Source organism: Anopheles aquasalis, chromosome 2, assembly GCF_943734665.1.
Source record: "Anopheles aquasalis chromosome 2, idAnoAquaMG_Q_19, whole genome shotgun sequence".
Classification (NCBI taxonomy): domain Eukaryota; kingdom Metazoa; phylum Arthropoda; class Insecta; order Diptera; family Culicidae; genus Anopheles; species Anopheles aquasalis.
The window spans coordinates 7,932,501-7,947,500 of record NC_064877.1 but is presented as its reverse complement, the minus strand read 5'-3'; the positions used below and the strand labels follow the sequence as shown (position 1 = coordinate 7,947,500).

At 52.3% G+C, this 15,000-nt stretch overlaps 1 protein-coding gene across 2 annotated transcripts; it reads right to left on the bottom strand.

Annotated features, from left to right (window-relative positions):
* Window positions 1–114: 114 nt before the first annotated feature.
* Window positions 115–5,878, bottom strand: LOC126572863 (neural/ectodermal development factor IMP-L2). 2 transcript variants are annotated; one of them, XM_050232557.1, is made up of 3 exons: window positions 3,592–5,878; window positions 1,815–2,158; window positions 115–1,734 (listed from the first exon to the last, which is right to left on the bottom strand). In XM_050232557.1, exons 2-3 carry the CDS (start codon window positions 2,145–2,147, stop codon window positions 1,171–1,173), a joined length of 897 nt encoding a protein of 298 aa, XP_050088514.1. In that variant the 5' UTR covers window positions 2,148–2,158; window positions 3,592–5,878; the 3' UTR covers window positions 115–1,170. The 2 variants fall into 2 exon arrangements, with proteins under 2 accessions (XP_050088514.1, XP_050088513.1); XM_050232556.1 differs by having other exon boundaries at window positions 1,815–2,161; window positions 3,592–5,877.
* Between the last annotated feature and the right edge of the window lie 9,122 nt (window positions 5,879–15,000).

The following is a 15,000-nucleotide window of genomic DNA, read 5'->3' as shown; positions in this document are numbered from 1 at the left end:
GACAAACTCTATGAGAAAGGGAGCTCCGGGAAGAGGCAAAAGATAAAAGTACATGAATTTTAGCGACGGATTCTGCCACAAAACCGTAAGTAAATCATACACCTATACATCTCATTGATGCTTTTCTTTAACAGACATTTTATTGATCAATTCAATCAAGTTGTTCCTTATCGTAATTCATACTGTTCTTTGGCCGCAAGACGTCCGTATCACTTCAGGCCAGTAGCGCCTTACAGTTAGCTGAAACCGCTGCTCCATATCGTACTGCATGAAGTACTTGTTAGTGAGGCCGTGCCGGATGCAGCACAGCGGTTACCACCACCGGCAGCTGTGGTAGTATCTTATTTACACAACTAAAAGGCCTACACTGTTTCGCTTTTAAGTTTGCAGTGACATCCCCTAAATTCCTTTCCTTCCTGCCTAGCTGCTCATCTTCTGCGGCTCACTGCACGGTGCGTCATGCTTTTATCATTAATGGGAGAGGGGGTTTAATTAAATACTAGATACATGATGTAGACGTAGATGGTTTAGAAATCCGTTCAGAAGCACTTTGGCGATAAGCCCGGATGTCCTGCGAACATTCTAGAGAGAGCGCCTTTTCCTAGTTCCTGCGGGGAAGGAAAGAAATCCTCCCCACGTTTTTGTTTTGCACTTTCTAGGCAAATAACTTACGAGAGACATGTACGTTGCGTACGTTTCAAATATTCAAATACTCTATGTGAGATAGCAAATAATCCGCATTTTCAAAGGAAGGGCTGTTTGTAGGAGCTGCCATTTGCAAGGACGTTGCGAATGCAGGCGCGTCAATCGAATTCCTTTTGTTTGTTTTTATTTCTTCAGTAATTACGATTATGCAATTGGTAAAAACTATGCGGGTTTCCACTTCAAATAAGTTAAGTAAATGGCATAAGAGGGTTTTTCTCCTTTCTATTATATGTGTTGTGCCCTTTCCCAAGTGACCAACGGGGTGTGGGCCACCGATCGAGCAGGGAACATCGCTTACATACAGGAGACTACAAGCAGAGATACGTATTTTCGACCATCGAACCTGCGCTAGACAGGCGATGTACCGGCGTGTGTTTTGTGTATGTGTGTCGGTATAGGTATAGGTGGTGGGACCTTGCTGCTACACTGTACCTGTGTAAGGCCCTGACGATTGCGCACTAGCGCTTAATTGGGTCGTACCGGATAGATGAAGGTTTCTGCCTCATCTTTCGAGATTGCGTTCTTGGCCACGCACGTGTAGGTACCCATATCGGTCCACCGCAGGCCGGTGATGATCAGCTCGCCCGTCGGCAGTGTACGGAGCCGCGGATCCTGCAGGCTACCCACCACGCTACCGTCCTCGTTGAGCCAGGTAATTTCGGGCACCGGCCGTCCAACTGCCTTACACGGCAACACCACTGTCGAGCCCATGTTCTCGAACAGCGTCTTGTAGTGAAGCGTTATCCGGGCGTTCTTGAGGTTCATGAACGAGTGCGTCGGCGAGGTAACACCGGCGCCCACCGGACGCAACAACATCAGATCGGAGAAGTTACCCAACCGCGATCCGGCGGCGGCATCGATGTGATAGACGACGGTCGAAGCCATCGCCAGCTGACCAGCGGAGCGACCAATGCACGTGTACGTCGTCTGCGAGGCACGCGATGATCGATCAATCACCAGCCGGCTCACCACACGGGCCACCGAGGTTGGCGTTTCCTCCGTGATAACATTCACGCTGATGTCTTCCCACTAAAGCGAAACGAAACGAAATCGCGTTTTATTATCTCCCGGTGCTTAGGTGACGCAGATTGCGGGTGCAGCATACTTACATCGGCCGTTTGTCCACTTCCGTGCACCCACTGGACGCTAGGGGTGGGCGAACCAACGATTTCGCACTCCAGCTCGACGGTCGTACCTCGGATCTGAGCGACACGTGCCGGCGGTGGGGTGGTGATCTTCACAAACGTTGGTTTCGTCGCACGACCAGGCTCTGCGGCGCGGATACCTAACGACGAGGAGGACGATGGCGAACCGGCGGTATCCGATGCCGCAGCGATCGAGCCTCCATCAGCATCCAACTCTACGGCCCGACCACTACAATGACCCGTCAGCAGGGCCACAGCTAGCGCCACTACGACGATGAACAGATGATCGCGATTCATTCTTGCTGTTACTACTGCAACGAGAGAGACGGAGAGAGAGAGAGAGAGAGAAAGAGCGCACATTAGTGAGAGCATAAGAGGGTCACTAGAGAGAACTATCATTGGCCATCATTAGGGAGGTAAAAGGGGAGGGAGTTTCGAGCGTGATCGTAAGCCAGTGAGCGAGCGCATACACGCGATGAATGAAATTCCGTCCGGGAATTGCATCAGACGGCGGATACCACCCCGGTAAACCCTTCTGTATCTCTCCCCCCGCTTTTCTTTTTGCTACGTTAGCACACCTTTACCGCATGTGGCGCGATATGATGGTGGTAGAAGGTCGACCGTAGCGACGGTGCTTGACCATTTCACCATGGCCTCAGTAAACGGACCATTTGGGCCGGTTTTTTTGCGGTAAATCATGTGACCGGGTGGCGGCCGCGCGCTCGCTCGCTCACTACACACGGAGCGTGTCACGTTTTGGCTTTAAAAGCCAGAGTGGGCAAAGAGGCCCGGGGTAAAGTGACATCCCCATGACGCGATGATGATGTCGGACGGTCGGCCAGCCTGTCCGGTCGCGTTCACCACGCGGCCTGACAGTGAGCGTGAGCACAGTTCAATGAAGTGATATTTTTAGCGAGATCCCTCATCCCGTGAGGTCTTCCCACATCACTCAGGCAACGATAGAGGGTACAGAGAACAAGAGAGAGAGAGGGGAGGGGTGACACATTTTTTCGGTGGCCACAGCGGCAATCAGCAGGAGCAGCAAGCAGGCTGGTTATGTGATCATCGCAGCAGCACCACCACATTAGAGGCCATTGGAAGGCAGGAAGAAGGAGGAAAGGGGTGGCACGGAGAAGCGGGCAGCAGTTCGCACATTTCTTATCACCAGCGACCGCACCCTCGCCATACGTTCTCTCGCCCTCCGCCGCCGTGATTGAATGCGCGGTGTCCAATCAATCATCGAACCTCTTTCTGTATAGTGCACTATCATTGTCGCGCACATACACGAGCACAGATTACAGACACGATGGGTTTGACGAATGAGCCGGCACGTCAAGAAAGAGGCGGTAACGCTCGATCGTTCGCGCACCTCCTCCGGTGTCAAGATGATAATTTCACGCTTCCATTATCGCTTCATTTCTCTGAACCCGCGAAGCCCCGCCAATTGCCCCGCACCATTCCCCATGGACGGTGTGAAGGGAAAGACCAAAGGCCGGTGGTAGCGGCCCCTACCCCTACCGGTTCCAAAGGTCACACGCCTGTTACATCCGCGAGAGGCTGCGACCCAAATATTCTATTCGTCTGGCAGCGGTGACAAGAGGAAGATTAAATTTACTACTAAATACCTTCCCCTGACGCCTGTTTGGTGTAGGAATTTTATCAGCTACCCCAAAGGTCCCCAAAAAAACCCCAATCGAAGAATCGATCAATCGATTCAAATGAACCCCTGCCACATACTCACTTTCTTTCGTGACGCACGCGTTAACGTTTCTTCTTTTGTTTCCGCCCGTTACAGGGATAGAGTTGCCGCAACTGGTGCTGCTGCTGCTGCTGCTGCTGGCGATGCTACTGCTGGCGCTGCTACTGGATCGAGATGATCGAGAGGCGGATCTGTTTCCTACGGTTTCCCGGCTGGGTGTCGTCGTGATCAGCTTTCCGCTCACTCCACGTTCGTGTGCCTTCGATCGGGCCGCGGTGATAGGGAAAATTGCGCGACAGTAATGACTCTCCTCACGATCCACGATCTTCGTTCGTTCCCGTACCGTTCCGCTACGTTATACTCCGCTGCCTGCTCCTCTGCGCTGCTGTGCCAATCTGCCACAGAGTTTGCACGTTTGATCGAGCTCTCCCTTGAGCTTTCTTTGTCACCGGTGGACGGTGCGGTCTTTTGGTATCCGTGGACCTCCTCTTGTTGGCTGATTTCACCTTCCTCTCTCTCTAATATGCTTCCAATGGAGCGTTCTTCCTGCCACGTGGATGCTGGCGACGGTCTACTGCTGCTACTGCCACTGCCTCTGCCACTGCTGCTGCTGCTGCTGCTGCTGCTGCGAGTGTGTTACCGCACCCCGCACGACCACAGAAATCACTCCGCTGCCTCTGCCACCGCCACTGCCAGAGGAGATCGCGTCGGTCGTTCGTTTTTCGGGGGAGGGGGGTCCCGCGGACCAGTGTGCGCGTTTGGCGCGTTTTGGAATCGCGCTCGATCCGCCAAGTCACCGCACACCTTGGCAACCACAATCTTTGTCTTTCTTTGTTTCCTCGGATGAGGCGAGAGCTTTTCCTCGTTCCTCGGGGAGACTTGCGTCTTTGCACCTTTCGCTCGGTTCTCTCTTCGGTTTGCTGGGACGGGCCGTTTCCCGTTCTACGATCGTCTCCTCCGCCTCCTGCGTTTCTGTGTGTGTCGTGTATTGGCTGTCGCCACAAAATACACGCTTTTCAGACAAAAAAAAAACTCACTCTTAGTACGCACCGCACGCACGCACGCACGCACGCACCGGGGTGTTATGTAATGTTCGAGTTTATGAGATGTTTTATCAACACATTCAGCAACATCAATTCCGATAGGTTCACCTTTTCGCCGAAACACAACATATGGTCGGCTGTGCTGCACGTCGCCGTCGACTACTACGTCGTCGTCTTCGTAGCGCTGCTTGCGAGGCGGCTCAGCGTGTTCTACTTCTTCTGCTTCGCTGTCGCTCTCACAAGTCCTAGTAGGCTGCTCGAGCTGCTTGCTTGGATTACTCGAAGGAGAAGAAGAAAAAAAACGACACACGACTACCGACGACGGCCCTGAGATTGTGTCGTTGTCGCTGGAAATGTGTAGCCGGATGATGGCCGGTAATGTCGCACTTTACCAGCGATGGCGGCCGCTTAATCGTTCCACAATTGTAACACCGCTGATGGTGATAAGCGAGCGGGAGCCAAGAATAGCACAACCGCCGGTAGCCAGCTCGTGGAGGCCCGATCCTTCCTTCCTTCGATCCTTCGGGTCAACGGTGGTGGTCGTGGTGGTGATGGTGGTGGTCCGGCTGGCGAACATTAAACGGTTAATCTCGTGGCGCCAACGACGACAACGACGATGATGATGCTGCTGCTGGATCGCACTGCCTCGCTTTTGTTCGCCTATCGGCTAGCTAGCTGGCTAGGGCAACGAGGACAACGAGGACGATGAGCGAACGATGATGATGCGATGATCAATCAAACGCAAACGCACACACGTCCATCAAGAACCTTTCTTGGTATTGGCGAAGCCTTCTTTGCTTTCTGCTGGATCGCGTCGCTGCCTTCCCTTGGTGACCGAAGGTGACTTTGCAACTAGTAGAGCGAGCGAGCGAGAGCTTTTTTTATAAATCGACAAACCAATCGATGATAGCGCCAACGGTCAGGCCAGGCCAGGTGTTCCCAGTGAGGGCTAGTTTGAACTAGATCAGCAACGATGATGACGACAGCAGCGACGACACAATTCCACACGCGCACGATTCAACTCACAGACTCTCTCGACGAACACTCACTCACTGCCACGAGCCTCTATTGTTTGCTTGCGGTACGTTTGTTGGTTGTTCAAGCGTCACTAGCGTCGGTACCGGTGGATGCGACGGAGCCTTTCAAGAGCCTGACTAGCCTGCACTGTCTGACTGGTCAACTACACTCAACACTCGGAGAAAGAAAGATAGGAAGCTGGATAGCGCTCAGGAATCTCTCGGGCCAGGTCAGGTATCCGCGCCGAAGCTAGGTTTCTGATTGAAGCCAGGCGCCGACCGGGGCCTCCTTTTATAAGCGGCCGCTCTGGCGCCATTGCTCACCTTTCGATCGCATAAGGGGAAGCGGCGGTAAAACGGGCAGTTAAGCATTCTAAGCTGTACGATCTAAGATTATTCTGTATTCTGTATTATTATCACATACATAATCTCTTTTCGTTTGCAGATTTAATCGAAAACGGATAGAAGACGATCTGAAGGCGCTTGAACCGAAGCAACTCGCGAAACAGTGAGTATTTCCTTGCCTTCACTAGCCTGGCCGTCCAGCACCCGGTTCCCTTATGGTAGTGCTTCCGAGATAGTGAACCTCGCATGCTGCATGCTAGCTCAATTGATCTCACTCACTCTCTCTCTCTCTGTCGCTGCGCAACGCTCTCAGCATAGCTCAGCGCAGATGCGTTCATCGAGATCGATCTCTATCAAAAAGGCTTATAAGCACGGTAGCACACCGAAGCTAGCAGCCGCTAGCGGTCTCATCGCAAACCGCATGCTAACGGCTACCAAAGCAGAAAGACGAACGACGGAGAGATGCGTCAGCTTCCGGTTGGGACGCGGCCGTTCGGCTTCGGGCACCGAAAATCGAAAGAGATTGCCTTTCGCCCTTTCATCGCCTGCCTTTCGTTACCGCTTCTAAGCCCGTCGCGTATTTGTGACAACGGGATAGAAATGAAATGAAATGAAATGAAATGTCCCTTTCACGACCATCACCTTTGGACCATGGGGTACAGAGGGGCATGAATGTGTTTGTCTGTCTGTGTGCTGGGACAGAGAGACAACGAGATAGCGAAGAGGGCGAAACGTGGCTACTGCCGACCCCTGGCCCGTACCGGCAGCCAACGGACGGACGGACGGACGGATGGATGCCTCATGCTCAGCAGGCGGTAGCAGCAGCAGCACCAGCACCATTAACACCGATCGCCTAGACCGCGATCGTTACATAAAATTGGAAGCAATTTGAGCAACCACATCGAAACAACTGCTTGCCGAGGAATGGCGAGCGTCTTGGTAGAAGCAACAGCAGCAACAAGAGCTAATGGTCATCGAGCATCGCGATTGCCGGCCGAACCGGCGTACCTCTCTTATTGTTTCAAGATTCCTGGCGGATGCCGTACCTAACGATCATGCCAGACGATTTCGATGCCACGAACAGCAGAGACACCGTACGAATGGTCGAGCCTTTTCGCGTGATCTTGCTCGTGGTCTTCCAGAAGCTGCTGCAGATCGTGAACTCGTGGACGGTTAATGTTGAGAAAACGATTCTGCTCGAGAGCAAAAAAAACAACCCCATAAAATAGATCATTTAAATGAAAAGGCCAACCTCGGAAGGCTGGCTGGTGGTTCTGTCATGTTACATCATCCAGCAAATGGCGCCGTGATCGATCGGACTTGATAAATCACACTTGGACGTTGACCAATCACCCCGATTCCTTATAACAATTATTGTAAATAATTAATAATCACCTTCTCACCGGTGAGAATCTACCTCCTGGTGGGCACAGTGTGGGAGAGAAAGAGAGAAAGAGCGAGAGCGAGAGCGAGAACGATACGTATCAATCACGCCGTAGATACGCACGTTGTTTCAAGCTTTCAGCATGTGCCAGTCAATTAGCTAATCACGATAAATGGCACACGCAGTTATCGGGCATGGAAATTCCCACTTCCACGCTTCGGGAGTGGAAAGTTTTTGGAAATTATTCCAAATTTATCCTCTCCGTCGTCGTTGGATTGATCGTATCGATCGATAGTGTGGTTTCGGAGTTTTATTTTAATTTTAATAATGCCAACTAACGCATTCTCTTCGACGGAGTCCTGTTGATGGGTGCAGATTTGGCATAATGCAACGCACGCCCTCCCAGGCACCGGCGGCCGGCCATCGCCTGTTTCCGAAATTTTACTGCAACGGGCAGCACATTCCACAGCACGTTCTATGCAGCAGCGTGTGTACGAGCGATCTCCTGGGAACGTTTGCAGTCACCGTCATTGAGTTTCCGGTGAACCACACAGAGCGGACCAGGGAGAACAGAAGAAGGAAAAGCAAAAGGAGGAAGGTCTGGGCAACCACCGTCGCAACCATGAATCGGAGTTTCATCAGCTTTTGGCTGACTCTTTACTCGCGCTGACGCCCAAACGGAAATTCCAGGTTGACAACAGGGAAGGAAAAGAAAAAAGATACCGACTGGTGGCCGTACCTTCCCTGATATGTATATCAGCATAAATAAGGCACGTTCGACGGCGCCAGAACCGTGTGGTGCCCGCCCCACCGTGAGGTGTGTGAGTTTGTGCAGCAAAAAAGCGCCGCCAACTGCGTCTCACGGCATCGGCATCGCCTATTGCGTTCGATGTTCCTGGTGAGCTTCTTCGGCGCTTGCTATATCGAACCACGCCATTCGACTCGATAGAAGCCAATAGGAGTCCAACCATCGTGCGTTAAGTGCGTGTGTGTCTATTCTTATCACCGCGTGCAGAAGACCACCTATGCCGGAAGGTGCGCTTCCTCGAACGGGCTTGCGGCACACCAAAGATATGTATGGCCGGCCGCACTCACTATTTGTTTACTACACGGTTCCTGAAGAAGGGAAGACATAGCAAGCACTAGCAGCTTCTTGGCGGCCGATAACCCAAACGTATCGGATGGCGCCATGAAGACGGCCTGGTTGTCAGTTGGGCCTGGGGCCACCACAACGGAAATCGAAACTATATGCGCACCATCGCGACAGCATAGTGATGGGTGTGTGTTAAGCAGCAGAGGAAAAAAAGAAGAAAAGGACCACCGAAACTGTCCAGCACATGGTATCTTATCAGTCTACCGGGACTGGGAGGTAATTGTCAATAGTGAACCATCGCTACCGGCGTTACCTTTATGGTACGAAGATAGAAAGAATTGCGTTTCATCCCTCCGAAAGAGAGAGAGAGAAAGAGAAAGATGATCCTTTTTGGATCATAAACCGCTGGCAATGCAGATCGGCTTGTTGTGCTGCTGGCCACAGTGCACTGTACTGCAACACGAGACACAAACATGTGAGGTAAATCGCGTGATGTTTGTCAGGCGCCCGGGCGTCATTGGAAGCGGCCAGACAAATGCCGATGCCAGCACTATCTCGTGCAGTTGACCCGCTGGTTGCTGATGCTCGATTTAGAAACATCGATGCGCCTGTAAAGTGCAAGCAAAGTGCAATTTCTTTGCTTATGCATTATGGTTTTGCATTTGGAGAAAGGGACGAAACGGGCAAGGCTTTAATCATATCACTTTTAGCAAATGAAACTCTTGAACAAACACTCGATCGAACAGACAGAAAGAGAGCAAATGATGAGGGAAATACGTTTCAATGCGGTAAAAAGATAGTTTAACAATCCAAATCCAGTCCAAAGAACTAAACAACAGGTCTGGAAACATCCTAACAAACATCAAAAACTGAGAATTCATATTCAAAATACTACAATCAAAGCATGGAATGCTACTTTTGCTATCGTTTTCCTCATAACATTCTGATTTCTGTAAAAAAAAAATCATCCATAAAATCAGAGCATTTTTCCCTTACCTTTTGCTACCCCACGGTCCCACCAGTTCGCAGTGAATCCCTTTTTCTAAATTTCACCACCCGGTCAGCCGATAAGCCGGCGATAAGCCACCATAACCAATGCCGGGGAGGAGGGAGGAACGATTGGTTCCAGTCAGCTGTGCATCGGCAACCACCGGAAGCCACCGGAGCGGTGAGTGAGCCCATTAATAGCCCTCGCTCGAGCTGATGATCGCGTGAAATCCGATGCTGACACTGGCGCAAAATAATAAAAAAAGCCCTTTGCGATCGGTGTGTGGCTGCAAATTGAAATTGAAATACAACATCCTGTCCCAACGGGAGGTGTGGGTCCGTGTTTGCGCATTGCCGGCCCTCCCGGGAGCCCCAGGAGATTGACAACCAAAGCGTGTCGCGCCCCGCGCGTCATCATCCATCGAACGGACGAACGACTGACGATCGGGGAGCGGCATGGATGGATGGAAATGGGCGACGTGGAAGTGACCAAAAGAAGAAGAAGGGGGAAAAAAAGGCGAAGCAAAAGAGCGACAAAATCCTACCAGCTCCCAGGTGGCGTTGTCAAGTCAAGAGGAGATCGGGGAGGAAGGTAGCACAAGGAATGCGAGGGAAGATCATTAGTGGCTTAGCAACAGCGCACGATCGCGACACAGGCGCTCCAGTGTGTCGGCAACCGTGAGCTCGAGCGACGGAGCTCGCAATCTTGTGCGCGATCATCAGCATCCCACACGAACTTATCCTCACACTCCATCCACCCCTTCCACCCCCCTCTAGTAGCCGGTTTTCCTTCGACCATCTGGTCGTGTGTATGTGCACCAGAACCGGTCACACATACACGTGATCGCGCACTGAACACACTCTGCGCGCGATCGAGTTCACGCGATCGCGAGCTCAGAGCCGGCCGGCTCGCCTCCTCCTCCTCCTCATCGTTCACCACCGGTGATCGCGGCGATCACCAGAAGGCACACACCAGACATGATGGAGCCGCGGCGAATGGTGATGGTCGCGACGATCATCAAGATGATGATGGTGATGATGTTCGCCCCGCGTTTGGCCGCGTGTCAGGCCTCTTGTGGGAAGGGCAGCCGGTCGGTTCGGTTGGTCGCGTTCATCAAACTCATCTCATCCTCATCTGTCACACAGCGAGCGTTAACAGCGCGGCCATTGGTTTCGTGGTTTTGCCTCTTTTTTTTCTTGCTTTGCTTTGCTTTCTTCGCTGACTTGGTGCCATTCGCGCCCGTCACTCCTCATTGACTGCCGCGGGCGGGCGGATCAAGTGGAAAGTTGGTCGTCGTTGGTGACGTCAATCCGTCATGTGTGAAGTGTGAGCGATCGAATCCACCGATCGAGGCCAGTGATGGGAGGAGGCGCAACAGTGACTGATATAGTCACCGGCCAGGAGGATCCTGGCAGCATCGGTGGATCACACCCCCGTGGTGTGTGCGGATAGCGTGACTGGCGTGCTGATGCAACAGCATCAGTCGAAGCTACCTGTGGAGCCACGTGAGCTCGTACTCGAGCGCCGTCGAGTGTTTCTCATCACTTCAAGTGGCCGCCACACCACCGCCGCCACTGTCGTCGCTTGGATACTCAGCTCGCCGGTCGGGCGATGGCAAGGCGAGTGGTGAGGAAGCGGACGACCGCTCACTAACGACCGCTGCAAGTGCAAGATAAAAAACGATCGTCTTGCGCTTCCGCTTCCACACACTAGCGCTAGCGTGCTGCCATGCAATGCATCGAGGCGATCACCTGTGATCGCGGGACCTTCAACGACCACGACGATGGACCTGTTCAGCGGCGTTGTCGTCGTTCGTTGATGCGGCTGTTGCCATTACTGTCCCAAAGGAGAGCCACTATCAAGGTCAAAATAACTATAAAAGATGACAGATTGCTCTGGTCAGCTGTTGCGCGCGATCAACGAAGCGAAGGAGCATGCGATGGAGAGAAGGTGACCGACTATTGTACCAGCCGCTACGGGGCAGGTTTTCTGTCCCGGTGCAGCACAGTTTGGCACCTCCTCCTCCTCCTCCTGGCACCCAGTCAAGGATGATTTTAAGGATTCGATCACTCGCGATGCTCAATGACGCTCGAGTTTATTGATCTGAAGTTGGCGCGATCGTTCAGCATAAGAATCAGCATAATGCGGACCACACCAACCGGTTCAAAGAAAAGGAAAAAGAGTAGAAGAAGATTATTGGGGAATTCCCCAGCATTCACCGGCTGCTGCTTCTACTCCTTTTCCTTCTGCAATATTCTCGATGATGTAATTACCAATCAAAGAAGGAATTCCAAGCAGAATCTGGCTCGACCGACGGCTCGCATAGTCATCATCCCTTTTGGAACCCTAATCAATCCGTTTAAGGTCCCTGGAAAGTCAATCCACGCCCAATGTCCACGGTGGGCCTCCGCTTTTTGGGCCTCGTGTCTCGGGTGGGATTGACTCATCGGATTGATTGCCGTCACCGGGCTCTGGTAACAAGCAAGCAGCATCCAAGCCGGTTTGATCTCGTTTAATAGCGGGTCCCAACCCCCCGCCCGGTAGGTACCGGACGCTGATCCTGTTCTACACGATCTTCGTCACGTACGCAGCTCGATCGGCCGGGGGAGAGGGGCTGGTTGGGCGGGCGTATGGCGTTGAAAATGAAAGGAGCCATAAAGGGTGCAAGTGAGGGTCCGCAGTGTCTAGTTAAAGCGATCGTGTCAGTGATCGTATGATGGGAAATCCCACCCCTTTGCCGGTGCCACTGTTGCATTCTAGATCGGTCGATCGGCACACGCAATCGGTCGAGAGCGTGAAATCATTCTTTGATGAGGTGCGGCTACCGATGTGACCGATTAAACAAGTTATCTCTGTCTCTCTGTGGGGCGCACCATACAACCCACGGCTGTTGCACTGATAATTACCGGTGTTGGCGGCTCAATTTCATTGAACTACGCTGCACTGCGGACGTCGCGTGATTCACTGTCCACCCGAGGAGTCCGTCGAGGGAGCGGTGATGTATGGTAGGCAATTGCCCGCCTACCTCACCGCAGGGCTCAGCGAGAGCTGCGGGATCACAATCGTCCGATCACAATCAATTAATCAGTCAGGTGGATGACGGAATGGCCGTTAAGTTCAGGGAGTTTCCCATTGAGAGGGAAAGGAAACCTTCAAACATCATCAGGCATATGGCAGCTGCTCCTCATCTGCTGTTGCTGCTGCTGCTGCTGCTGCTGCTACTACTGCTGATAAGAGCGTCGTAATTCTCGTACGACAGGCGCCCACGTTCGCGATAGCTAGCGCGATCACGAGACTCACAAATGGGTGTGATCATGGCCGGTAGTATCACGTCACGTGTGCTCCGGAAAGTCGGAGAGACCAAAGCTACCGTAGCTGATAACACGGGCCTCCATTGCGCACCATCATCGGAGCCCATCTACAGCCATTCAACTTAAGGCCTTATTGTTGTTAAGAAGCCGTCCATATAGACATAAAGACTAGTGCCTCGTGAAATGAAGATAAATCACACTTGAGAAGACCGCAACTGCTCGCAGCTTAAGGAGTTACACAGCACAGGAATAAATTATGTCCACGTACACTGGGTACGCCCGGCAAAACCCTAATGCGAACGTGTACCATATGTGCCGGCCCTTTGCTCGAACTCAAAAGACTTGTTCTTCGCAAACGCGCACCGGTTCACCGGACCGGGTTTCATTCGTTTGTTCGTTCGTTCGTTCTAATCCAATCGACCATGAACCGATTAATCATTACTAGTATGTCGTGCAGGTGTGTCCCGCTGTATTACATGCACATAATAGTTTCCGTGTTTCTCTTACCTTTTTTTTCTCTCTCTCCTTTTCAGGTAGTTCCGGCACCGGCACCACGGCTTGTTTGTTCACTGTCAATCAGTCGTCAATTCTCCGGCGTACTCCGTGCGAGGGGGCCCTTTCGAAAGTAAGGGCTGCTGCCGGTGTTGCTGCTCCTGCTAGTACACAGATCAATCACTAAAACGGCGTTCCTTTTTTTTGTTCTGTATTTTGGCTCTTTTTAGGATGCCAACAAAAAACAACCGAACAACAGTAGGCAACGGAAGCGAGTTGGGAGCGTTTGGAGTACGGATTTGGACTAGACTCCCGAGGACTTGGATCCCGGGCGGGCGGGCGAGGGAAGGGCGAACAAAAAAAAAACACCAACAAAATCACACCAAGGTTAGCTTACAAGCGGGGGGAAGAGAAGTCAAGAAGCGGGATCGCGGGTGCACACGCGTAAGAACAAGACCACGGTAAATGTCAGAACCTACTGCGAACGGAGTCAGCAAGCGGCGCAACGTAACTATTGGATGCTGCTGCTGCTGCAACTGGTGGTGGTGGTGGTAAGGTTTGCGCCGTGTTCACACTAGAGCGGCCTGGGACAAGAACTTGGCTCTCGGCTCTCGATCAGCTCGTTACGACTATCGATACACGAATCAATTTCTGTCGCCGCCCGTAGCTCCTTTTATAATCCTTGCTGGAAATGTATGCAGATGCCGCAGCATCCGCGCCGACCGTTTAACGGCCGCTCCCCGCGCGTGCTCCCCCGCCAGAGACTCGCTCTCTGGAAGAGCTGGGTGAAGCAGCAGTAGCAGAAGATGAAGACGATGGCGAAGCGAAAACTGTGGAAATAAACTAGCAATTGAAATGGGGTGACGACGACGACAACGACAACTAAGACGTTAGAGAGAGAGAGAGAGCCGAAGGGAGGGCAGGAAGATGGCCAATGTGAGGAACAACCCAATAGGACCAAGCGATGGGGCGGCCTGGGAGGGTGGGTGAAGCCGCCACGGACAGCAATAAGAAAGGGTACGATTTCCTATGTGTGCGCGTCTCGTGTTAGAGCGAGAGAGAAACCGAGAAAGCGAAACACCGAAGGGAAGGAGCACGCGCAATGGCCCGAAAGAGACGGGCGGTACGCGCTACTGGCTGGCGTAAGCAGTCGAAGCAGCAGGCCGGCAGAAGATACTAAGCCAGAAGGAAGGGCCGAAGAGCAGAACAGAACCGATGATTCGAGAAGCGACTAACCAGCACGGACAGCCTTGCGCTGGAAGGCGTTCGACCAGGTTACTACGGCGGAGCGTGTGGATTAGAACCTTGATTTTCTGTACTAACCGGCGGGTCAGTTGCTCCGATTCAAGGCCTGCTTTTCGATGGTCATTATTTATTTGAAATTTAGATTGCTTGGATTGTTTTTCAACAGATTTGTTGGAGGAGAATGTGGATCCCTGTGGAGCAACCAGTGCAATTCCGTTAATAGTTAGTACCTCAGTGTGTATACTAAAATTGCATATATTCGGGGGAAATCGTTGATTTACAGTTTCAGGGATAATTATGTAGTAATACCATGATACGACGAGTGATTTGTTAGTAGTATCTACAGCATAGCAACCGACTAATAGTCTCTCAATTGCTTTTTCCTCGATTTCGTTACAGAAATGAAGTCAACCATCTCGCCGACCGGCAGGCCGGCCGGCTACGGTTCGTTCGGGGGTGGACGGCCGCGAACGTGTTGCTGCGCACGTAGGTCAATATGGTGGGCGTATCCTTTTTCGCGGCCGATCCGAACCG

Excerpts from the sequence above, each read along its gene's own strand:
- LOC126572863 (XM_050232557.1), bottom strand. The coding sequence starts at position 2,147 with ATGAATCGCGATCATCTGTTCATCGTCGTAGTGGCGCTAGCTGTGGCC. Across the intron at positions 1,735-1,814 it reads GAAGTGGACAAACGGCCGAT|TGGGAAGACATCAGCGTGAA; the intron begins GTAAGTATGCTG and ends GTTTCGCTTTAG.